The 26,790-nt window shown below is 36.7% G+C and overlaps 1 protein-coding gene across 18 annotated transcripts in view; it reads left to right on the top strand.

Moving 5' to 3' along the window:
* Positions 1-26,790, top strand: part of NRXN1 (neurexin 1) — an 898,064-nt gene that overhangs the window by 857,788 nt on the left and 13,486 nt on the right. For 12 of the 18 annotated variants that reach the window (XM_081941974.1, XM_081941971.1, XM_081941969.1 and 9 more), the window contains one exon: positions 26,546-26,633. In XM_081941974.1, coding sequence (XP_081798100.1) covers positions 26,546-26,633 — 88 coding nt within the window. The remainder of the gene's footprint in view (positions 1-26,545; positions 26,634-26,790) is intronic. The other 6 variants (XM_081941958.1, XM_081941972.1, XM_081941973.1 and 3 more) reach the window with 1 other exon arrangement.

Genomic DNA, 26,790 nt, shown 5'->3' with positions numbered 1-26,790 from the left:
TTTGTCCTCCTCCTCCCCGAGAAGACTATTCCAATATTTGTCCATCTTTTCATTTTACTCTCTGATTCTGCAAATTACATAAAATGTTTCTCATCAAACGCAAGTGATATTTTAGGTTTTAAAAAAAATATCTTTCTCTTTTGAAACATCAAAGCATTTTTGCAATTTTGCTGACCTGAGTACTAAGCTTTAAATAGCTATCATTTCGGGTATTACCTGCAGTGGTAAATGTGTTAGATTTTCTGTTTTTCCTCCATTGACTGCATTATCAACAGAAAACTGAAGGCAAGCTGTTTTTACTGTGGAGATTGCTTGTAAAAACAGTGTATGGAAGGTCCTCCCAGGAATGTTCAGTAAGGCAGCATCTTTCTCTTACAGGAGCTTGGCTACTATTTGGTTTCTCTAGAAACTTTTTGTAGCTATGTTATTGTTCTTCCTTCCCCAAACTGTTGCTATCCATTGGTGTTTGGATTCTGACTTCCAGGTTTTTTTTAGCTAGAATGATAGCCAGACTGGCTGGTAATTTGGAGAGTTGTACTCTCTAGAGTTCAAGGAGAGGGTGGCAGAGTTCTTCTAAATGTTATTAGGTTATTGTAGTGTTCTTCTTTTATAGATAAAAGGTGGTGATGAAACTGGTTTTAGGTAGAGATGATGCTTTCTTTTCTATCTTTACTATTTTACTGATTTATACTATTACCATTTATTGTCTTCTTTGGGTAAATGGGATATGCATGATTTGAAAAATGTGCTTATTTGTTTATGTATATGCCAAATTTCATCCCCCCCACCCCCATTTTCAGTAATAGTTGAGGATAATGTCTTCAAATGCTGAGGGCAATTATATATGAACTGGACCTATCCAGAATCCAGATAAATGAGAACCAAAACACCTTTTACATTAAAGTTACATCATATGTGTATTTGAGATTTTGTTTTGTTTCACAAAAGCTTTAAAATTACCATTGGCCAGAATTAGGATTCAATTGTAATTTGATGCAAAGAGTGAGTATCCCCCTAGAAGCTTTAGTTGAGGAAAATTGCAGATGCCAGGGCAGGTTTTATTGAGACTGCATTAAATGGAGGAAAGTTTTTTTTTTCCCTTTGCTATTCCTGAACCAGATTCCTTCCTCTGCAAGAGCTAAGTTTATAAAACAAAATATGTCAGGATATATTTTTTCGTATGTAACTATTTCTTCTCCCCCCCCCCCTTTTTTTCTTTTGGGATATCTTTTTCCTTGTTTTTTTTTCCCCTCTCTTCTGTATGTGAAGTAGAAAATTAAAAAATAAACAATATTTCAAGTAATTATACTAAGAATGCATGAGTTGTAGAAATATTTTGGTAAGCATGATAGATTATTATTTGCAGTAGCTTTTCCCTGAAGAAATTCAGCCTTTGGAGTGAACATTCCTATTCCATGTTGTTGGCTGATTTCTTCCACTGTAATCAAATACATTGCAGAATTATCCTCACATAAAAAATGAAACAAGTCATAAACCTATACCTTTACACTGTACCAAGTTACTTGATGCATTACTTCTGGAGTAAGAACATATTTTCCAGACCTATTTCAGGAGGAATCTACTTCATATGCATGAGAATTACCTGCCTGCTGAATTTGCTTCTTTGTAAAGTTAGTTCTTTATTGCCTACCTTCACTTGGTGCCCTATCTCTTCCTCCTTCTCTTTTGCTTTTCTACTAATCAATTCTATCCTTGTCCCTCCCTCCCTTTTTTCCTCCCTCCCTCTCTTCCTCCCTTAACTTCCTCCCTCCCTCCTTCCTTCTTTTTTGTTCAATCTTCACTCCCTTGGTGTGCTTGGTTTATGCACATTCTTCTCCCATGCACTTTTAATTATCAGCATAATTTTTTTTTGCCACTTACAATATCCATGACAATATTTAAATTCAAAGAAAATTCCATATTCTAGTGATGGTGATAGTTGCAGTCAATATCTCAAATGAGGAAAAGACCTGCTGCTGTTGTTAACTATGAATGCCAAAGGTGAGAAAATTTACACAGACAAAACCGGGGTCAAACAAAATGCACAGGTACAGTATATGTGATACCTTGCTCAAAAATTGTAACTGTGAGAGGGATCTTGGAGTCCTAGTGGACAACCATTTAAATATGAACCAGCAGTGTGCAGCAGCTGCCAAAAAATCCAACACAGTTCTAGGCTGCATAAACAGAGGGATTGAATCAATATCACGTGAAGTGTTGATACGACTTTATAATGCCTTGGTAAGATCACACTTGGAATACTGCATTCAGTTTTGGTCGCCACGATGTAGAAAAGATGTGGAGACTCTAGAGAGAGTGCAGAGAAGAGCAACAAAGATGATTAGGGCACTGGAGCTAAAACTTGAAGAATGGTTGCAGGAATTGGGTATGTCTAGTTTAATAGAAAGAAGGACTAGGGGAGACATGATAGCAGTGTTACAATATCTCAGGGGTTGCCACAAAGAAGAGGGAGTTAAACTATTCTCCAAAGTACCTGAGGGTAGTACAAGAAGCAATGGGTGGAAACTAATCAAGGAGAAAAGCAATTTAGAACTGAGGAGAAATTTCCTGACAGTTTGAACAATTAATCAGTGGAACAACTTAACTCCAGAAGTTGTGAATGTTCCAACACTGGAAGTTTTTAAGAAGATAATAGATAACCATTTCTCTGAAATGGTATAGGGTTTCCTGCCTAGGCAGGGAGTTGGACTAGAAGACCTCTAATGTCCCTTCCAACTCTGTTATTCTATTCTATTCAAACATTGCAAGAAAAGGAACTATGGAAAGATGGAACCAGTTGGAAACTTAGGAACAATACTTGATAAGAAGACTTTAGGCTGCCGGGCCTTTCTAAAATACATTCTAAATTAGAAGGCTGTTGAAGTGGAAGTGGAATATGATTTGTTGTCTATAAGCAAAAGAAAAATTGCAAGAGATTTAAAAAGTAAGGAGCAGCTAGATGAGTACCTTAGAAAATAAATCATTATGGAAAACATTTGAGATTGTGAGTGGATCACTGACACTGAGAAAAATCCACCACACTCTACTGTATGAATAATTGTTTCTTAGTATTAATAGGGAGCATTAATAAATATGATTTCCTTAATAAAACTGAGATTTAGTATGTGCTGATCCCATACTGAGGTTGTCCATATACCTCTCAAACAGCACAAAATAGAACTCTCACCTGTATGGTGGGGTAAAAATCATGTAGGCAAAACTGTGCTCCTTTTTTGTACATAAGTCTGATGTGTATCAGTTTGATGAATAATTGCCAAGAGAAAAAATTGAATAACTCAGCCTTGTTCAATACTTTATACAAAAAAGATGGGAAAAACATCGCAAATCTGTGGCTGCAGTTTACCTTCTATAGGGGTGAAACTTATTTCATGGGAAGCAAAAGTTATATCAGTGCAGAGTGTCAGTGCTATGAAAGGCATACAAAAACTCAAAAGCTACTAGCTAGAAAAACTCTCAAATAAACACTGTAATGTGTGTATTGGCTGGCTGCCAAGAACCTGATAGATATTGGCAGCAAAAGGCAGAAATAATTAATGAATTCGTCCTTAAGCATATTATAGTCAATAGTGTTAGAGAACACAGATTATCATAACAGAAGGTTTACAAGTATCATCACTGAACTCAAAAGACAAGAGTAGTTACAAGCAACAAAGCAGTTATCTTAAAACTAAGAGAATAGACAATACAGGTAATCCTTGACATTCAACAGTTCAGTGACTATTCAAAGTTACAATGGCACTGAAAAGAGTATCTTATGACCATATGGAGGTGGGTTCCTACCAGTTCGGACCGGTTCAGCTGAGTAGGTAGTAATTTGGCCTTCCACACCCCGAAAGTGGTTCTATTCGCAGCACCAAAGACAGCACCATCTTGTTTTTTGCTTCTGCGCATGTGCAGAAGCTTTTTTTAATTTACTACTTAATTTACTACTTAATTACTACTTAATTGGGTGGGTGTAGAACTGGACATTTTGCTGCTAAATTGCATTCATTATTTCAAGGTTTGGGGAAAAATTGGGTGTTAACAGTGGACTGTCCATTTCCAGCAGATTTCATTAAAAAACCTGAACTGGTTTAGATTCCACCCTAATAACCGAAAAGGTATCCAGCTATGTCATCCATGCAGGTAGTCTTTATGTTGTCACAAAGATACTAGGACAATGTTACACATTGGTAGTGAAAGTAGAAGCCATTACTGACAAGTAAAAAATTCAGAATTATTTACACTGCCTGATCTGTGTACTGTAGAGCACCACAAGATTAAACTGCTACCATTGGGGATTTCCAATTCTGCAAAAGTGCAAACTCCAAACATAACAGTATAGCAAGAGTTGATACAAGATTTGGCAAGGAACACCTTTGTAATCTGCCACAGCTTTATGAACCAAGCACCTTCAATTGAACTAAAATCATTCAGCCTCCTTAAAATTCTACAGAAATATAATGCACAGTTCTAATTAGAGCATGTCAAAGAGATAGTTTATATTGTAAAAAATGCTGGTGATGATAATGAAATGATTATGATGATTATGATAATGAATGGTACTTTTTATAGCAGTTCTTTAGGTATGTCATACCACAATCTCTTTGTGCTTTTCATCTTTGAAAAAGGTGAGAGGAACAATATGAAGGATTATTTAATAACCTTTGTTGCAGTCATCCTTTACTTGTATGTTGAATTTCTGCTTCATATTTTTTTCATTATAGATAACAAGCAAGACAGGTGGGGATTTTGTTCAATACTTGTAAAAATACATTGATTTTTTTTTAAATGGCTAGACTGACTCTAAGCTTTTGTGTCAGTACAGTGCACAAATCTAATTGGTATTGGTTTACATAATAGCCTCTACTTTAAATAACATGGTTTGCACATAATAACATGTATATGGTTAGGGTAAAACTGAGCACTGCTTCTGCTTGTGATGCATTCCCAAAATATGCCAAACTGACTGGTACTCCACTTACCTTTAGCAGGGAATGCTCTATGTGGTGTGCAAATACCTAAGAGTCTTTACAAATTTTACTCCTACTCAGTGTTATTAGAAAAATATTAAGTGAAAGCCTCAACTAACGAAAACAATGATGGATGTAGGTGATGGCAATATCTGTAAGCCCATTTGTGATTAGAATTAAATCTAATTGTAAGCCACCCAGAGCCATTGTATCAGTGAGATGTATGGTATAATTATTTAATAATTAAAATAAATAAATAAAAATTAACCACTGAAACGAATAAAAGATAAATAGATGGGTTATATTTCTATTAAATTAGGAGAAATAGGAAGGATGTACTGAGATCGTATGGAATGTTTTTGACAAATATACGCAGAAAAGTAGAGTGTAGGCTTGTTTAAAAATGAAAGGGTTATAAAATTGGAAAGTATAAATTGATGTCATCAAGACTGTTGTGGATAAATGTGAAATGGAAAATCCATAAATCAATTAAATTTCCATATCTCACTCCAGTAAAATATAAATCTTTCATTTAGTTATGAAAAATGCATAGACGTAAGTATAGAATGGGTGATACCATGCTAGTAGCAATACGTGTTAACACAGAAATGATCTGCATTATCTGAACACAAGCTTAAAATTTGCCAACACTATGATGCAGCTGCAAAAAAAGAAAAGAAAAGAAAAGAAAAATACGCAGCCCCAAGACTGCATCTACAGAAGTATATTGTCAACACCTAGCAAAGTCATCACTCCACCTGAATACTAGGTACAGGGATGGGCGCTATATTTTAAGAAAGATATTGACAAATTGGGGCATTTCCAGAGATCAGCCACCAAAACAATAGTCTGGAAGCAAAAACTAATGAGGAATAGTTGGCAGTACGGAATATGTTTAGCCTGCAGAAGAGAAAACTGCAGGAAAACATGATAGTGTATACATATCAGAAGTACTGTCATGTAGAAGACGAGACAGAATTATTCAGAGGTATTCCAAAATATAGGACAAAAAGAGAATGGTTAGAAAATAGCTTAGTATTAAGAGAGAATAAAATAAAAATCTGTAATGACCTATTGATGATTTAATGTATATGTGACAAAATAGTTATGTACATAGAGGATATGTAATTGTTGGGAATGCGTAGTTAGTTGAATTTATGTATGTAGTTGATGCCACACTGTTAGCTGAGAACCTGAACGATTTGCAGAAAATGTTAGATTATGAATGATCAGGGTAGTTGTGTTTAATAGAAAAAAAATGATTTCAAGTTATTAATATATTATGAAAAGCTATAGCAAGTTAATGAGTATGTATATTTTATATATCTTGGTAAAAGATAACAAATTGGGGTGGAGTATATTTTAAGATGTACAAATGATAGTAGAAAGGGAGTGGATGATATTAAGTTTATTATAGGAACTGGACTCATAGTTTACTAGCTACTGTTCTGTCACTAAATTTCAGAGATTTGGCAAGCTGCTTTGTTTTGAAAGTTTTGTTTTAATTAAAAAGCTTCATACTGAATACAGAAGCATCACTATTTTTATCTGGAATTTTTAGTTTAGCTAAGCTTTTGAATTAATCATCCACTTTTCTGGATTCATGAATTTTTAATTTATCAAGATTTCCAATCATCACCAGCTAATGAGGTTTTATTCTGTTTTTGTGATGTACAGCTGGATAACTGTGTCATAAAATGTCACAGAGTACATTATTTCAAAAGGAGTTTACAAATTATCAAAATAATGCTTTGAAAAGGATAAAGAAAGCAGAACTATTCTCCATTATTTTAAAAAATAACACCACTCATTGAGTCATAATGTTGTATAAAATGAAGATTTTATACAACATTATGTATAAAATGCAGATGCTAATATTTATGGTGGTTGTTTATTTGCATCAACCTTTCAAACATCAACACTCCTGATCTGTTGGATTACAATTTATTTCTAATCAGCATAGAAATTGTCTACAATAGACTATTTGATCCCATTTCCACATCAACCTGTGAACGAGAAAAAAGGTGCTTGCAATGTACTGTATATAATGTATATTATATTCCTAAATAAAATAGAAAATAAAGACAATGACAACAGTATGGATCAGTATCTTGGAGACAGACAGAACAGCTTTCCCTTAAATAATAGTAACAACCTTTTTTTAAACAAAAATCAAAATTCACCAGAGTATGGTTTTTATAGTACCAAGGATCATATTGAAAGAGTAGAATTATAGAGCAGAACTGCACTGATATTCTCTCTGAAAGTATTTTTTTCTTGTTCATTATCAATTGTTATAACTGTGGTGCAGTTTTCCTCAAAGCAGCACAGGAAATAACACAATAATATTTGTGACTGTTTAACAATTTGCACTAGTTAATGGAGTAGTAATAGGGCGCCTCTTAGAAGTACAGTACCATGGTTCAATGATGGGACATTTTCCTAGCAAATGCCAAATTCATAAGAAGAAAATGATAGAATAGCAGAATACTGGCTGTACTGAATGTTTGCGTCACACTTGGCACCTGTTACCTTCTCTTCTTCCATTAGTGGAAGCAATCTGTACTCAGCAGTGTTTATATTTTATTGAGAGTAAATTCTGCAGCTCAAGGAAGGCTCTAATTATCAAACACGGAGCTTCTTCTGTCATGCATTTTGTGGAAGATGTGTAACATGACAAAAATGATTAAAAATAAATTTCAGCCTCAAAATATGAAAACAATGAACACACCTCTTTCAAGGCATCTTTGCTCCCTAAGATGTCACCCATTCTGGCAATAGTGGATGTCATGGTTTCTGCAAGAATTGCAAAATGCAACCAAGCCCAGAGATCACAATGTAAAACCATTTTTATTTTAACTTGATCAACAAGGAAATCTCTTGATGACATAGGAATCTCTGTGAGGGTTTCCGTAGTAAAAGCAGTGTCTGATTGAGAAGTACACAAAGTGCTTCTGCCCAGTGAATGCAAGCAAGAATTGTATTGCATTATAGGTTCTTTTGTTTGTTCTGTTTCTAATTCGACTTTCATCTAGATTCTTCTTAAATGGATTATCAACTGAAACCTACCCAAGGATTATCAGGTACCAGGGATACTGCCAGGTACATTAGTCATTATGTGGAAACTATGCAATAAATAACCAAGCTGTAGTCCAGAAAAATGTGTATATAGTAGAAACATTTGGAGAAGTCTAACAGTATGATTCTGTTCCAAAGCAGCTGTTGGAAGTTGAAGTTGTGGATATATGTAACCACCTGGTCTAAACCTATAATATGAATTAGCTAGGAAAGAGACTGTGCTAAATGCTAGTGGAAACACAGGTTACTAGGAACATGAATTTCAAAAGCTCAGTAAAAAAAGGTTCAAAATTGTAGAAAAGTTGTCTTGAATACCATGCATGCATATGTTAATTCTTCAAGATACTTCTGGATGAGCTTCCAAAATTCATGTTCCTAATACTCTCAGTTTACATCTAGTGTATAGGGCCATCAAACTGCCACAAAATAATATCCGAAGTTCCAAGTTCTTCCAAATTTATTAACAAATGAGATAACTTTTTAAATAGATGTTCTTAACAGCATTACCTTGATGCTTGGATTATTGTTTTGTCTCTACTCCTGGCTTTTTCTTTTTTTCTTTTTCTTTTGTGCCAACTCACTTGTTAAAGATATAAATTATTTTGTGGCATTTTGATGGCCTAATGATGGTCTTGCTCAGCCATAATTTTGGATCCCGTGTGTGTGTGTGTGTGTGTGTGTGTGTGTGTGTGTGTGTATCACCTTTCATAAGAATATCCAAATATTACATTCTGATGTTAGAATTTCTAATTTGAGATGTTATTCAGTTAATTCAACATTGGATGTTTGTACAAAATAGCTAAATCTATTAAATCTACAGTTTATTATGAAAATCAGCTTGGAGCTGACCATTCAAATAATATAATGTTAAATCTAAGGAAAACAGCTGTGTAATATGGAATATGGTCCTAGATGCCACATGAGGAAGTTTGCATAATAAAAGGATATGTAACTTGAGTTACTCTATGATGATTCAGGTTTTTTTGATAGATGCTAGAAACAATCCTTCTCCTTTTTGTGTTTTGTTAATTTATAAAACTCCAGGTGTATTAATATTCATTTTCTATTACTTTACTTTTCTTACTTACATATAGCTTAATGAAAGCATAAGCAATAGTATGACAACAGACACCTCCTCAAGATGCAGCAGATTGTCTTTTGCTTCTAAAAATAGAAATATATCATCTAAAAATGGGATGGTGGAGTAACATCAATATGCTGATATTGCCGCTCTACTTTTCACTGTACTGGGTATGTTATAGGGATTCTCACCTAGTACCCAGGGTATGTTACGGAGGTGGGTTGCTAATTTTTTTACTACCGGTTTGGGTGTGCTTCCGTGCGTGCAGAAGCGTCTGGGCAGATGAGCGAATGGGTGGAATCTCCCACCGCCGCTACTATCAGTGCGGCAATTTTTGGGCTGAACCAGCAGCAACCCACTTCTGGTCTATAAGAGATTGGAGAGGACAACACCTGATCAGACTGAATCCCAGCAATAACTTCCCACCTAATACATGGATGGCCTTCAGCCTCTTAGCCTTTAGTATGGTTATGAAGGCCATCGATTTCCACCAAATTTTTGAGGTCTAATATCTATGCTGGCCTTTGTGTTATTGTGGGTTTTAAAAATTAATTATAATGGTACTGTTTACTAATTATATGTTCATGATGGTTTTATAACTGTTACCATGAGTCTCTTTACCTGGAGAGCTATGAACAAACAATAAATAAGTCAAGAGCATCAGTTTTATTTACAAAAATGCCTCTGGCCCACTTAGATGTCCCACAGAATCCTACAGTCCACTACTTTCTTTGCATTATAACCCACATAACCTCTTCCCCTCCTCCAAGACAAAGTTTAACTGGAATGGTAGGAAGATCATTGCCGGGGAAATTCAACCATCCTGAATTTAATCCACTGCCATTTTTAACTTTGAGCTCTTTCTTAGCCAATGTTCTACCTTTTCTGGCTAGGGAATTTTGTGAGTCAAAGTCCACACATCTTGAAAGTTTTCAAGCTTGATAAATACTGCTGTAAGCAATTTCCATAAAGCCTGCAATTTGCAGACCTTGGGATTAATGTGAAATTTTTAAAAAGAAGAGCAGGTCTTGTCCCTCACACTGTGCAATGTATCTACTGAAGGAGGAAGGAGTTAAATATTATTACATACTTCATCAGGAATGTATGCAGTGAGTGCTTCGTTTAATTGAAAGTGGTAAAAAACCTGTCCTTGTCATTTTGCCATTTGTAAATCATAATTGCATATTTGAGACTTTCTCTGCAACTTTCAGATACATAGAGTGACTGAGCAAATGCTCAGTTCTCCTGTTTATATGTGAGTGCTTTGGCACTTTGACATGTTTCCAGTATTAAATGAATGCATGAGGTAAAAGCCTTTGTAAGTACAAATCAATGCATGTGGCAGTGGTTCAATTATGAACATAATCTCATCAAAAATGAATTTAACTTAGAAAACTGAGTCACTTGGAATGCAATCTTCACAAAACATTTGCTGAACTGTGGGATGTCTTCATTGTGGCGTGCCTTGTGTTGGGAACTTAGAAGTAACCGTTTTTCAATAAATTGGGGTATAGAGATAGTTTCTCTCCCAAAATAATATATGGCAACAAGGGTATTAATGTTTGAGTAAATTGTAGTATTAGAACAGTAATAATGAAAACATTTTCTTATTCAGGAATAATTAATCATCTTTTCAAGCAGAGGTGGGTTTCTGCTGGTTTGCCCCGGATTGGGTGAACTGGTAGTTGTGGTGGCAGGAGGCTCTGCCCACCTGCCTAGATGCTTCTGCGCATGCACAGAAGCATTGCACTCACACACAAGTGCATGCACACAAGCGAACCGGTAGTAAAATAAATTGAAACCCACCACTGTTTTCAAGGTAGATAAGGGCACTAAATTAGGGATTATTCTGTATTTTTAAAATGTGATTATTCTTCCAGTATAATTTTTTCATATGTTTGGTATATTATTCTAAATATGTTATGCGGGCATTGACATTGTCAGAAAAGATTGTCCATCACCTACATTCAGAAGGAGAACAAAACAATTCTGCAATCTCTTTGAATATTTGTGGACAATTGTGTAAGAATTAGCTGTGTGGTAACGTTTGTAACTCAATAGAGGGTGATGACTGAAATAAAATAGCAAAAGTAGAGTGTTTCCAGAACTTTCTCTACTTACTTCTTTTTTCAGTCACAAACAGGAGCCAAACCACTACCAAATTTATATAGCCGTAGTTTCCAGCATTTATCAGCTGATTAGCACATTTGATAGTTAGAATATTACACAAACGTTTCACCAGATGGCTGTTGAGGAGATTACTTGTCTATAAAATAACTGTCATGAGCAATACGATCAAATATAGATTATCAGTTAATTACAATATTAACTATATTCTACCTCTCCTATAGAATGTTCTTTTTTCATTAAAAAAAAGAGGTTATGGAAACAATTGGAAAACAGAAATATTTTTAGAATGAAATTGATGCTGGAAGGTGACATTTTACTTTATAGCATATAGCAGCTCCCCCACTTTTTAAAATTAAAAGCATATAAAATATTTAAAAAGTTCATGAGAAAAGGATTGTGAAAAAGATGTCTGCAGGCACATTGGCCCTCTAGGCATCATATTGGGAAGTTCAGTTATATACATATTATATACGATACGATGAACTCATGAAAACACCATTGAAATAAATGGAGAATGTTCCCTAACTGTGCTCCTTACCCAGAGATTATCACAAGATAGATCTGTCATATTCATGATGGATTAGTTTGGTAATCTCAAAAGTTGTTATTCTATCCCATATAGTTAGATGTACAATGTTAGAGAGCACCAGTTGATGTGTTAATAAACCATTCTGTTCTACTCATTTGCAGTTTAAGAGACACTTTTGCATGAATAAGTTGACTGTATCCCATGTGATTGCTTGAAGCATTGCCCTCAAAGAAGATTTGAGAGACATCACAAAAATAATAACCTTTCAATAGTATGTACAACAACATGCCATACGTCAATAGATGTTGTTAGTTGATGCACAATTTATTACAGGTAATTGCACAATAAACTCCAGACAGCTGCAAAGCTGATAATATTAAAACTATTTTTTGCTGTGGTGGGAAGATCAAATTAGTAAGTAAATGGACATGATCATTTGCTTTGTACCTTGACAGATCTTTCAATTTTCCATATCCTCCATTTGCTTCTGCAGCTAAATATTAGAAAAGGTAAGAATGATTTATAAAGGGGAATTAGAAGTTTGGGAGGTTTATATAAATCATGAAACAAACAAAACCCACCCTGAAATCTTATTTTGGTACATTGTATCCATACAAGATGGAAAATATGGAATCATAATGCTTTTTATTTGAGGTTCATGTATCTGTGCCAAGAAATAAGAACCTTGATGACATCTCTTACCATTTTTTTTAACAATTGAGCCTCATCATGATATAAAAGCTGCTGAGATCATCCTTCCAGAAGGAGACAGAATCATGTAACTCTGATTACTAAATGCAGTCCAAAGAAATGGTTGAACAGGGGAATTAGAAACAACAGCCATGAAAACCATGGAGGAATCCACAAAATCCAATAAAATTATGTCTCTTTCTATATATTTGCTAAGCATTGTCATCACCAGTGTGGCTAGGACTGTGTCAGTCCTAAAGTTAAACTTGAAATAAGATTGGGGGGATCTCAGTGATTGGAATCATCCAACAGTGCCTAGATATCAGAACCTCTTCACATTCTTTCCTGGCTTCACCTCTCAATCCACAGGAACACCGTAAACCATAGATACTCCATACAACAGCAAAAATCAATTGATTTGCACATTAATGTAAAGTGATGTAAATTAATTCATAATTTCCAAGGTAATATGAAGACCAGAATTGTCAAATTGTTGAGACATATCATAAGCACCTATAAAAATGCATATATCAGGGGAAAGTGTGCATGAAGTTATTTCCGTCAAAATGCTTGTGAAGTTTGCATGCACTTATGTAAAATCCATAACCTAATTTGAGAGTAAGGCAATCCAAATGGAATGTGAAAAGGGAAAGCAATGACAAAGGGATAGATGCAGACTTGGGGGGACTTATATTCTAATCCCAGCTCAAGTACAAAGATCTCTTAAGTGATCAAAAACTCCTTATCCTGTTTAATGAGTTTAAAGTGAGGAAAATTCTCTACAATGAGATGTGGTTCCCAAAACTGTTTTGGTGGCCCCTTGGAGCTTCTTCCAACTGTATTCATGAATATTCATTTGGTTGTTTTCACTATTTATATTCCTCCCAAACTATTTCTTTAAAAAGCATGTATTTAAACAGAAAAATAAAAAAAGACAAAAGCAAAAAGCAAAACATTAGCAACACATACATGCGGTAGTGGGTTCCGGATCCTGTTGCAACCGGTAGGATGCAATGGGGCCCCGGCGTCCACCACATGAACACGCCCATGCGTGCTTACCGTGATGCTCCAGCTGCTCGGCAGAGCGTCACGCAGGCTCAAATACCGGTTGTAACCCACCACTGATACATACATGCATACATACATACATACATTATAATATAATATCTGCAGTAAAGGATTGCCATATTTCATTATAATTATGTCTGTAAGCAACTTGTTCATAAGCTGTAAGTAATATTAAGTCTTCAACCCACTGAATAATTGGGGTCATACATTTTTATCTTTTAACAAGAGGAAGGGCATGGAAAATTCATTCTTACAATCCAACTATCACTTTTCATGTCGTAAGTATGTAATTCAAAGGAATATGGGCATCAAAAATACTGTACTCCATTTGTAACGGATTGCGGCAGGAGACAATACCTTGTCGTTCAGGCACTCAGCAAGAGTCAACACTGACTTGAAGACACATACACATACAAGAAAAGTATTCAAAGTTGTAATAGAGTGGGAGCTTACTAGGACAAGGCCCATAATGGATTTGGTTTGCCTTGTAATTAGAGGGAGAGGTAATTTTATTCAGTCCATCCTAATCCAATGTCTTTTTTGTGTTATATGTGACTGAACCCTGAAATTAAACTTGAAAATTTCTGTCATTTGGGAACTTGTTCTGTGCATAAGAAGCCAAAGGCACTAGAGCAAAACACTGATAAGGGGTGGGGAGATAGCTCATTTATTTCTTACTTGTTACTATATGTGAGAACAAAAAAAGTGACAAATTACACTCTTAAGATTATGTTTTTCATTATATAGTCAATTAAGAAAAATATTTTACTGTAAAGGGAAAATGATCCAAACTGAACTTGGCGAAGAAATGCTTCTGGGCAAAATAATTGTCTCTACAAAAGCCAAATCACAAATTGGTTTTCTAGATAGGAACCATATTCCTTTTTTACATCAGAAAAATATTATTTTAAAAATGGAATGGGGAGATGAAACAATTATATTAAAATATATTAAGTGCAGTAATACACATATCTAAATAAAAAAACTTCCATGGCAGAAGCCATTTTGTCCATTCCTAGTTTCGTCAAATGGCCGTAACAAAGTTTTCGTTTTTAATTGGAAGGCAATTAATTCCATGAATTTCTATTATCTATTAGTGTTAATCAGCATTGCACATGTGAAAAGACTCGGTATCCAACACTCCATATTTACAAATGTTTTTGTCTCCATACATACAACAATGTTACCCTTCATCAATAGGCATTAAAGAATTGTAAGTCAGAGCCATCAAAATCAATAGAAACTGCTACTTACAGAATAAAAAATAACAGAATTGCAAGGGATCTTGGATGTCTTCTAGTCCAACCCCCTGCTCAAGCTTGGAAACGCTGTACCATTCCAAACAAATGGTTGTCCAATCTCTTTTTAAAAACCTCCAGTGATGGAACACCACCAAGTCCTGGAGGCAAGATATTCCACCGGTTACTTGTTCTCACTGTCAAGAATTTTTCCCTTAGTTCTAGATTGTTTCTCTCCTTGATAAATTTCTATCCATTACCATATTTTCCCCCTAAAAGAGGGTGAAAATTTGGGTGTGTCATACACTGAATGTAGCCCCCACCCATTCCCACCAGAGGCCAAACCCGTGGGGCATGGAGGCAGCGATGGTCTGTGGCAATCTTTGCAGCCTGGAACAGCTGATTGGGGTTTTTTGGCAGTCTGATCCACCCGCCAATCAGCTGTGCTGAATCAGGCTGCAATAAGTGCTGAAGCTGACCTGGCTGGTCAGAGTTTGCAGCAGCAATCACATTCAGAAAGCACAGAATTGATTCAGCAGGATTCAAAATAATATTAATATACAATACATTACAATAAGCAGGTTTTCCAAGGTAGCAGTAAATACAAGCAAAACACAAGCAGTTTCACTTTCAGTTCTTCGCTAAGCCAGGCTCCTTCCTGTCTACTCGTTGCTCACAAAGCAAATTTCAGAGTCCAAATAGCCCACATTGGCTGACTTAGTTGTTATGCCTATTCATTGGCTGACCTTGTTACTATGTGTTAGCTGAATACCATGGATGCTGGTAGGCAGAAGCAGAATTTTTCTTCTTATTATTTTCCTCCCCAAAAACTAAGGTGCATCTTATAATCCAGAGTGTTTTATACTCCAAAAATATGGTACCTCTTGTCATGCCCTCAAGTGCTTTGGACAGTTGGCTGAACCCCTCTTGTCTGTGACAATTCTTCAAATATTGGAAAACTGCTATCATGAAGTTATATGCTAACTTCAGTATGATATATAGCCTATTCTTTTACAAACTGAATCGTGGGACGTATATATATGGTAGATTCAATACAATTAGATTATTTGAAATATATGCCTATGGAGATTCTCAGTTATCCAAATCATAGTTGTCCCAAAGGTGCTTTTTCAAAAGGCAACTGTGCTTTCTTTGTGTTTTTTTTCCCTTGAAGATGTTTTGTTTCTCATCCAAGAAGCTTCTTCAGTTCTGAGTCGAGTTGCCTCTTGAAAAAACACCTTTGGAGCATACCGTGTTTCCCCGAAAATATGACAGGGTCTTATTTTCTTTTGCCCCACGAAATATGGCCTTGGGCTTATTATCAGGGAGGGCTTATTGTTTTGGGGGTGCTGGGCAGCTGCTCCCTTGCGAGCTGATTCCCGAAGAGCCGGGCACAGCCTCAGGGTTGAAGCAGTCAAGAGGTAACAACTCTCACGAGCAGCCGCCCAGCAAATCCCCTCTTCAGCTGGGCAGAGCGCCATTCACTGACCTAGGGGGTATCACTAAGGGGCCAAGCCACATGGTGCTCTGCCCGCCCCCCAGCTCCCACGGCTTGGCACATTCGGGATACCCCCCAGGGAAAGTGCATGGAGCTCTGCCTGGCTGGAGGGGGGTTGCGCGAGTGCCTGTTCTGCCCCCAGCAAGCATACCTCCCAGCCTCACCAAGCCTTTGAGCAGCTCTCCCATGGCGCTGCCGCTGCCACGCTCCAAGCATAACTTCCAAACTCCAAAACTCGGCTGCCGAGTCTTCCAGCATCGGCTGTTCTAGGAGTGCTCTCTATGGTGGGCTGGCTGCCAGACAGAGAGTCTTCTGGACAGAGAGTCTTCCGGACAGAGAGTCTGCCAGCAACTGGACCACCATAGAGAGCACTCCTAGAGTGGCCGATGCTGGAAGACTCGGCAGCCGAGTTTTGGAGTTTGGAAGTTATGCTCAGAGCGTGGCGGTGATGGGCGATGGCGGGTGGCAGTGGTGCCCTGGGAGAGCTGCGCAAGGGCTTGGTGAGGCTGGGGGCAGAACAGGCACTCGCACAACCCCCCTCTCCAGCAGGGCAGAGCTCCATGCACTGACCTAGGGGGTATCCCGAATGTGCCAAGCCGCAGGAGCTGGGGGGCGGGCAGAGCACCACGTGGCTTGGCGCCTTAGTGATACCCCCTAGGTCAGTGAATGGCACTCTGCCCGGCTGGAGAGGGGATTTGCCAGACAGCTGCTCGTGAGCATGGTCACCTCATGGCTGCTTCATCCCTGAGGCTGTGTCCGGCCCTGTGCCCGTCCCTGAGGCTGTGTTTAAATAAATGCAATGCATATTCATATTCAACATCTGTTGGCTATTTTGGAGGTGCCTGCTTCTTTAGAATAAATCACCAAAATGAAATGTTACCCCAAAATGAGTTTCTAGTTCTGTTTGCTTTGCTTTTCAAACCAGATGGATGTGGGAGGAAAGAAACATACTTTGTCTTGATGTTCTTTTTCTGTTTCTAAGGGAATAACATTTTCTCTAGCAATCCTTCCAAGTAGAATTGTTTCTCTGCTCATTAACATTTTGTGAACCAGATATGTGAAGAACTCTGTTTTTCTTTGCAGTCCAAATAGCTTTGGTTCTACATGCAGTTCCCATTTTTAGGTTTTGTTTTAATTATCTAAAATCTTTGGTAATTAAATCAGGTCCCATTTTTGAGTTCTTGAACCATGTAATGTAATAACCCTGATTGAAATTTCAACTACTCTGAATGTTGCTACATTTGGCAATCTTGTTAAGATTTCATCCATTTTTAAAATCATTTTCAGATGTCCACAAATAACTATTAGGAGTGTTGCTGGCTTCTGTGGGTGCAGTGTTTCTGATCAGTGCAACAGTGTTAACCTGTTTATTCAATTTGCACACCATGTAGATCGCAATTAATGTAAAATGGAAGTCTGTTTTGTGGAACAAAGTGAGATAACCTGAGCCAAGACATACTAAGCTTGTTCTATCACTAAATCAGATTACTCAAATTGATGCTATGTTATATTGTACCATCCAGAATTCCTACTTCCTACTGGGAAATGGCCATGCTGGTTGAGTATTCTAGGAATGTTACTCCCAATACATTTAGAGTGTATATTTGGTTGAAGAAAACGATTAAACTATAATTGATATCCAAGTAGCTCGTTGTCTCTTCAGATCTACAATCTTCACTAATCCCCCTGTTCATTACAGTTTAGATTTAAATTTCTTTACTCTTAAATTCAAAACATTAATCACTGTAATGCATGTGCTTTAAATAATTCAGAGAGTCAAAGTCAATCCTTAGGAAAAATGAATGACCACCCAGGTTTCTAAAGGTGGTTTCTAACATTAAAAAGCTACTTCAGAGATTAATCAGATAAATATAGTGCTCCTGGACAAAGGTGGATACCCCATGTCCTCACAGTCCTCACATTTTCACACAGACACACCCCAAAAAAGAGATCATGTCACCAAATTCTAAAATAGGGTGTCAGGAAAACAATGTTTGGCTTAACATGGGAAATAAGGGTCTAGATGTATTTTGTGTGGGGTTTTTTTTTTTTTTTTTTGGCATGAAAAGAAGATCAGGAAAAAGCAGTAAAACTGTAGTGTGATGTAAAAATGTTGTAGGGCCTATGACTAGAGAAGCCAGTTGCTATGTGGAAGAAGACTCAGGCAGAAGACTGTCCAAATAAAATTGACACCCTGCCCCCTGAAAAGATCATTATATAAAGAAAAAAATATTTCTTTCAGGTGAATATATTGATTCTGGGAAAAGAATGCTAACCCAACCAGGTTGGCCTTTAGGTGAATTGTTCAGAAGAACACTCTGTTATATATTGTTTTGTTTACTGTTACGTGGTGGTGGGAGGTTTTTCTTTTGATTTATTGCTTGCTTTCTGTGCTGAACACTGTCCAGAATCACATTGGGTAGCCTTAGGAATCGTACAAATAAACAAGGAGTCACCATAACTCCTAAAACCCCAAGAATGAAGTTCAAAGCAGGACATTTGGAAGATTAAATAAAACAATTCCAGTGAGATTATTGTATTTATCTGTGACTTGAATTCTGAATCATGCAAAATTGGGAGATAGTCAAAACAGTTAAGTGAGTTGTACATTTTGTCATCTTTTTTGCCATGGTGTTAGGTAAATCACTGCACTTGTTACGTAAATTGTGCGGTTGTTAAGCGAATCTGGCTTCCCCCATTCACTTTTTTTGTCAGAAGCCATCTGGGAAGATTACAAATGGTGATCACATGATCCCAGGACAGTGCAACTATCATAAGTACATGGTAGCTGCCAGGCACTCAAATTTTGATCACGCAACCATGGGGATGCTGCCGTGTTCGTAAGTGTGAAAACCAGGCATAAGTCACTATTTTCAGTTGTGTTGCAACTTTGAATGGTCACCAAATGAATGTTTGTAAATCAAGGACTACTTGTATTTAAGCTTCCAGGGAGAGGGAATACTGATAAAGTTATTCTTTCTTTCTTTCTTTCTTTCTTTCTTTCTTTCTTTCTTTCTTTCTTTCTTTCTTTCTTTCTTTCTTTCTTATTTGATGGCTCAAATAATCACTGGTAGAAAGAAGGTACAAAGAGCCTCTCTTCTGGGAGAAGACTATACAATTTTACTACATACAAAAGAAATATATAATAACAATATAATCTTCATTACTCCTTGGAGATAATAATTTCTGTTTTTCTTTGCTTTTATGAATAAAATGTAAGACTCGATAAAAGAAACCAAAGATCAAATTTTCAGGAGGATTCTGAAATCCATATAAGAGATAGAGATGTTGATATGAGATCAAATCACAGTATTCATTCCACTGATGTATATGCATATTAACATGCATAAATTGTCTTAATTTAATATTGTCAGTTGAGGTAATATTTCAAAATGTGTCAGGTATACATTAACCATTTCTCAAAATCCTGGAAGGATAAAGGAACAGTAGATAGACTAATATAAATGTGTGGAAATGCACTTTATTTCATACCAAAGTAGCTAAATATTGTTACGGATTCTGTGATTTATTAAGCAGATGACTTGGTAGTGTTTTATGCGGCATAGTAGCTAAGGTGTTGGATTCATAGACAGAACACCCATAAAAGTTCACTTGTGACTTTGAATCAGTCATCTCTCAAACCCAGCTGATTTCACAGGGTTATTATGGGGGAAAGTAGGAAGGGGGAGCACCAGAGGTGGTATTCAGCAGGTTCTGACCAGTTCTGGAGAACCGGTAGCGAAAATTTTGAGAAGTTTGGAGAACCGGTAAATAACACCTCTGACTGGCCCCAACCCCATCTATTCTCTGCCTCCTGAGTCCCAGCTGATCAGGAGGAAATGGGGATTTTGCAGTAAACTTCCCCTGGAGTGGGGTGGGAATGGAGATTTTACAGTATCCTTCCCCTGGAGTAGGGTGGGAAAGGAGATTTTACAGTACCTTTCCTCTGCCATACCCACCAATCCATGCCATGCCACGCCCACCAAGCCACGCCCACAGAACTAGTAGTAAAAAAAAAATGAATCCCATCACTGGGGAGCACCTTGAACAACTGACTGAAAGATATGGTATACATTTAAAAATAATATAAAATCTTGATAGAGTAATGTGGAGGTCTGAATGAACAGGGTATTGAGAAAATGAGCTTTCCCCAGCTAAAGAAAGCAAACAAAGATGTGGATTATAGGAAACATTTTAAACCAAATGCCTGCCTAAATAGTTCCTCTTTCTTTAATCAACAAATAGGTGTCTTTGTAGGAGTGTCTGCTTCTATTCTTCTTTAACAGGCTTGGGAAATGTAACATTTTGCAAATTCCAATATGAAAATATCATCCCACCTCCATTTTTCAAATTATTGTGAATCAAAAGCAGATTACCCATTAGAGCTGATACATCTTCTGATGGTACAGTGCTATTACTGGCAATTTAAATGGACCAGAATAGCTTTATAAAAGTTGGGTTGAAAATACACATTTAAATATGGATTTAGAAAGCAAATCTAATTAGTGCAAACCTGTAATTTCTTATCTCCTTGAAAAGTAGAGGATGTGTTTTAACAGTACAGAACCCATTTCTCCAAGTGAAAAACTGTCAAGCAGTAACATGAGATTAATGCTGTTGTGTTTGGTTTAGTTTTATTGTGTATAAAAAAGGTTATAAGCAAGGGGAAAAGAAAGCTGAAGAATGGGATTGATTAATGTGACATATCTGAGGGTTTTTTTTTCTTCCTTTCTTTCTTTCTACTACAAGTCTCAGCAGCCAGTCAGTGAGATCAGCTTCACACTCAGTAAATTAAATTCAAATTACAGTCTTGGTGAGAAAATTGCTCAGTTAATCTAGCCACCTGAAATGAATTTTTTTTCCACATGAACTCCATCCTAATTTTTCATACCCTGTTGTTTTCTGCTAGAAATCCAATCGTTTTATGTTACTTTATTTTTCTCTCTCTCTCTTTTCTTTTTTAAAAACCAGATATTAGTTTTCAGCAAATTTATCTTACGGCTCAGGAATGTAATATGTTCAGAATGGAAGAAAGAAGTGATAGCTAAATAGCTGCTGTTATTTTATTATATGGAAGGGGTTGGAAAAGCATTAAAAATCCAAACATTTGAAATATTATCCATGTATTTTGCTATTTTAAAATACTGCAGGAAGTTTAAACAATGAAATGTTTATAAACAGTATTGTAAATAAGCAAATGTACAATAAGTTGTTTTATTCAAGAAAGTGTAGCTAATGGGAGTGTGCAATCTGCTAAATAATAATATTGCAAGAATTAATACTGCTGACTGGTTGTGGTTGTAGTATTGGACTAGGTAGGAAATGGCCAATAATTACATCCTTAAATTGCCTTTAAATCTCTGTTAGCAATTTTGGTCTACTTCTCTGCCAATTTTCCTGATAATATTCATTCATTCATTCCATTTATTAACCACCTGCAGTCAACCATAAATAATACAAAAAATATTCACAGCAAGCTATATGTCTACAAATATTACAAATTAGCAGATGTATAAAAGAGGGGGGGGGCAGAAACCCTAGTCTTTTTTTATTCTTTTTCCCTACTTTTTTTGGTATTTTAATTCTTGTTAAATGTGTGAAAAGGGAGCAAGACTGACTTCTGTAGGGATCCAGTTCAAAGGTCAGGTATAGATACTGTGAAGCTATTGCCTTTGAGTCTTTATAAACCCCTTTACTTTATGAAAGTGGATATTGCCAATAGCTTCCCTTAGGATGTGGAAATCAGATGGTAGATTCCAGCCCCAATGATACCTAAGATACCTAAGAGTATCTTCTTCTAGCTCCCCCTATCTCTCAGAGTTTTTGCCCACCAGAGTACATCTAGCAGAGTGGCATGGTCTGTTTCTCCTCAGTGATGCTGTGTCACCTTGTGGGTCCTAGAAAGAATGTTCATCACTTCCACCGCAAGATTAAGTTGGCCCTAACCCTTTGGGCTTTCAAGGAGGCCATGAAGACTTGGCTTTTCCCCTAGGCACTAGATTCAGAATGTTAGTAGAATCCAGCATAAGGATGTGAGTTGTGTTGGTAAGGTGTTTTTATGTGACATCAACTTGGTTCTATTCATTGATTTACATGGCAAGTTTTATTTTAGCTCAGTGCCCAGAGTTCTGTTGGTAAGTGGGTAGCTACATACTGTTGTTAAATAAATAAATCGGCATGTAAGTAAATAAGTGATAAGTCCCATAGGGTTTTACAGATTTAAACCAGCACTTTGTACCTGAAAAACTGTGGGAAGCCAATCAGGACCTATAATGTGCTCCTAGCAATGTGCACCAGCTAATAAATGGACCAATGCTTTCTGCACCAATTCAGCTGGTCTTCAGAAACAGACCCAAGTGGAGCACATTGCAGTGGTATACCACAAGTGAACATGTGCTATACAAGTAAAGGCATGAGTTATTATTTGTTTTAATATAATATATAGTGGGGAAAGGATATTTTAGTATCATAGGGTAGGAAGTGACCTTGGAAGTATTTTATTCCATACCTCTAACCAGGGCAGAAACTCTCAGATTATCTCAAAGATTAGCTATCCAGGCTTTGTTTAAAAATCACCAATAATGCAACACCCACAACTACATGAGGCAGGTGGCTATTCCACTGCTTAATAACTCTCATGGCCAAAAGGTTACTCATGGTCTTGAGCATGTATCTCTCTGTGTAAAGGCTTCCATCCACTGGCTTTGTCCTACCCTTAGGAAATACAAAGAATAAATTCACACTCTCTTCCATGTGACAACTGTTGAACTATTAGATGATTGCTATCATGACTCCCTTTAGTATTGTTTCCACTTCTTTTAAATGTTCTTTATAGGATCTACCTTCCAAGCTTTCCATCATTTTTCTGCTTTTCTCCATGCTCTTTCTAGTACCTCAATATCTTTCTCATATTGTGGCTACCAAAACTGGGCACAATATTACAGGTATAGTCTAACCAGTGCAGCATAGAATAGAACTATCACTTCCTGTGATGTCAATATTACAATCTTGTACTGCATCACTGTGGATGCAGCACAAGATTCCATTGGCTCTTTTGGCAACTGCAATACATACCTGGATTCTGGTATGTAGGGTTCCTGTAGGGAAAGAGTGGTTGTAAATAATTTAAAAACATGTAATTTTTTAATTACTGCAAATTTGTATTGCTTTGTAATATCTAAATTAGGACAATGTGTCTATATTAGACCACATAGGAAAACAATGTGATACACCTGCTTTTAAATACTCCCTTTAAAAAAAATCTAATTGAATTAAAGAAAAATACTACATAATGTTGACCATTCAGCCAAGAGAGACCTTAATTTATGGATGTATCACTGTGATTCTGTCAATCTGTAGGTCATTCTACTACACAGAGCTGGAAAGGAGAGAGCTTTTAAATCTGCTGCTAATGAAAACTCTCTGAGCAGCTGCCCTGCAAATTATGACTGTTTATCATGGTTGCTACTAAAAATGACTAGCATTCATTTTTGCCAAAGAGATCTTTCATCCACCTTTTATCTTCCAATTAAAGAGGACAAAATTAAAGCCCTAGCAAATGCTACTCTGTGCTATATCATGAAGTTGGATAGTGTTCATTTTCTGTGGTTGCTAGAAAGGTAGAACAGGAATCAGATAAATCCGCAACTTCTTTTTATATCACAGGTGAAATGTGAAACAGCCTTGAACTTAATTAGATTGTTAGTTCATTTAGTCTTGGATTATCACTATGTTATGAATAACAAATCTCAGCGAACTTTTTATCTCTTCTCTGCTTCTAATATCTTACAGGTTATGAATCTTTTTAAATATTTATATTTTATTGTGTTTTACTAATCTAAGTTAAATGTTATAAGTTATAGGGAATATATGTTGCTAGACCATGTATGGCACGCCATACACTAAATAAATAACTAACAAAAACTGTTATCGTATTTTGCCATTAGTTTATTTCTCTCAGATTACTCGTTTGAACACAAGTTGATAAAACCCAGTAGTAGCGGTTGCTAGTTAGAAAGACTTTCCCTATTTTCTCCCGGGAAGAAATACCTATGCATGGGATAGGAACAGCATTGATCATTCTGGTGAAGGACTGCTTTAGGACATGAGTTAGGGAATGCATTTCAGGATTATCAACCATTATAATTTGGGGGATTGCCCGTAAGGTATGGGAGTCAAACACTCTTTTAGAATGAGTCTTCTTTTTTTCTCAGTGAATAGTTCCTGTCAATGCTTATGAGAAATGATGGACTCAAAAAGTCTTATCTGTGTGATGTCCCGCAAGGTTCATTCCCCCTGCTCTCTTCATTGTTTACATGAAGCTACCATTTATGGTGAGATCAGTAACATCAATAGTCTGATCATACCCATGCCGCATTACCCACTCAAGGCCAGGGTGGAGATACAGTGGAATCATGACCCAATGTCTGGATGCTATGGAGGTTTAAGTGAGACAAAACAAGTTAAAATTGAACTTTAGCATGATGGGTGTACTCTTTGTCCAGTGGAGTTCTTTATCAGCTGCAATCTGAATTCTGGATTGTGTGGTAGTTCCTCTAAAGTACCAGGTTTGTATTACTATTGTATGCCCCAGGAGCATTTTTTTTCAGCTTGAGTGCCAGTTTTAGACCTACTTTGAGAGGGATAACTGATGCTCTAATCTCTACTTGCTTAGGCTGCTGCAAAACACTCTTCATAGGATTACTTTTGAGGTCACTTGGAAATTGAACTGATGTAAAATGTAACAACCATTTCATGAGTAAGAGAACATATAACACCTGTTTGTAGGCCTGTATAGGCTTCTAATAAGTCTCCAGATTTAATTCAAAGTGCAGTTTTTAATCCTTAAAGCTAAATACGGCTGAGCTCCCAAGAGTCTCCAAGACCATTTTCTCCAAGTACAATTCTTCATATGAGAGATCATTAATAGCCCTTCATTTCTTGGAGAAGGAGAGCAAGACCTCCTGGAGAAGGGGACAGACTCCTTCCACAGGCTAGGTTGTTGCAAATCCAGATGGTATTCCAAATGTTGCTACTCTGAATTGTTTTTAGAGTCTCATCACACTAACTGCAAAGTGTCTTCTGTATGATTATGGTGTATACAAAATAGACATGCCAAAGAGCTCATCTGAATCTACTGAACCTGCACCGACATCTTGAAGAGCTTTTAGGATAGTTATTGGGAATGAGTTTTTAAAAACATAGTGGGATTTTTACTACTACTGAAAACAAGTATGTAAACAATTAAGCTGTAATGTATCTATGACTGCAAAAGGTGAGTTTTCCCTTGACATTTTTGTCTCTCACCTTGTTCCCTGTCCTATCATAGTTTGTTTCCTCAACAATGTAATTAGATAGCAAACACCTAGGAATGAAATGTTTTATACAACATTCCATAAAAGCACCAGCACCACTGAAATTATTGGATTTATATCCCATCTTTATCCATAGTTATTAAAGGTGACATACATAATATCCCTACCTCCTATCTGTCCCAAAACAATTACTTTGTAATATTGATGGGTTTGGTCTGGGAGGGAGTGACTGACCCAAAGTCATTCAGTCAGCTTTCATACATAAAGGATTAGTCATCTCCTTGATGCTAGTCTAGCACCAATAATCATTACACCAAACTCGCTTCCTCTCACATGTTCTTTTGTAAATGGGGATTTCTTTTCTGACTCAGAATCAAAAATTGTATTCAGAGGGCACATATAAAAAAATCTGTGCAAGGTGTCAAGAGTTCTTGGGAGTATTTAAGGGATATTTTGAATCTCAGCATATTGCCTATTGAAAGTAATAATGCTTTTTAAAAAAAGGAACTGAAAAGGAATAATTTGCGGAGGCAGTCAATTCTATTACACTCTCCTATCAGAGAGTAAGAACGATTAGAATAATGTCAGGGGAAACCAGGTAGTCATGTAAGTGAGATTTGGTTAATTTTTTTTCCAGAAGGCTGTTGAGTAGCGAAAGGTTTCCAGCTGTAAACAGATGGTGCAGAAAAGAGAAAAACAAGAATAAGATGTTGTCATGGTCAGAGAGACAGAAAGCAACGCTGAATGTCTCAGTGGACTTGTGACATAATCTTTTGTTAGCTCTCAAATTAAAAAAAAAGCTTACATCACCATTAAAAAAAAAAGGTCTCACAGAATGTTATGAGTTTCCTAGGATCAGTTATGATTGTGCCTGCAGAATCTTGACAGGTGAGGACCGACTTGGAGCAGTTTGATTGATCCAATGGATTCTCTTATTTATTTGCAGACTACAGATGACATCTTGGTGGCCTCAGCTGAATGCCCCAGCGATGATGAGGACATTGATCCCTGTGAGACGAGCTCAGGTGGGTTAGGTTAGTCAACTTTTTTTATTACTTCCTTTTTATTTTTATTCTTTGCATGCAGCAGTGATGAAAGAACATTTTATTTCAGCCTGTATTGATGATGAAGCAAAATTCATTCTCTTGGGTCCCAGATAGGAATTGCCAACGTAATTCTCTCTGTGTATAT

The sequence above is a fragment of the Natrix helvetica genome, assembly GCF_964273705.1.
Source record: "Natrix helvetica genome assembly, chromosome: 2".
Lineage (NCBI taxonomy): Eukaryota > Metazoa > Chordata > Lepidosauria > Squamata > Natricidae > Natrix > Natrix helvetica.
Note: the sequence above shows the minus strand (reverse complement) of the source record. Positions and strands in the feature narration are given on the sequence as shown.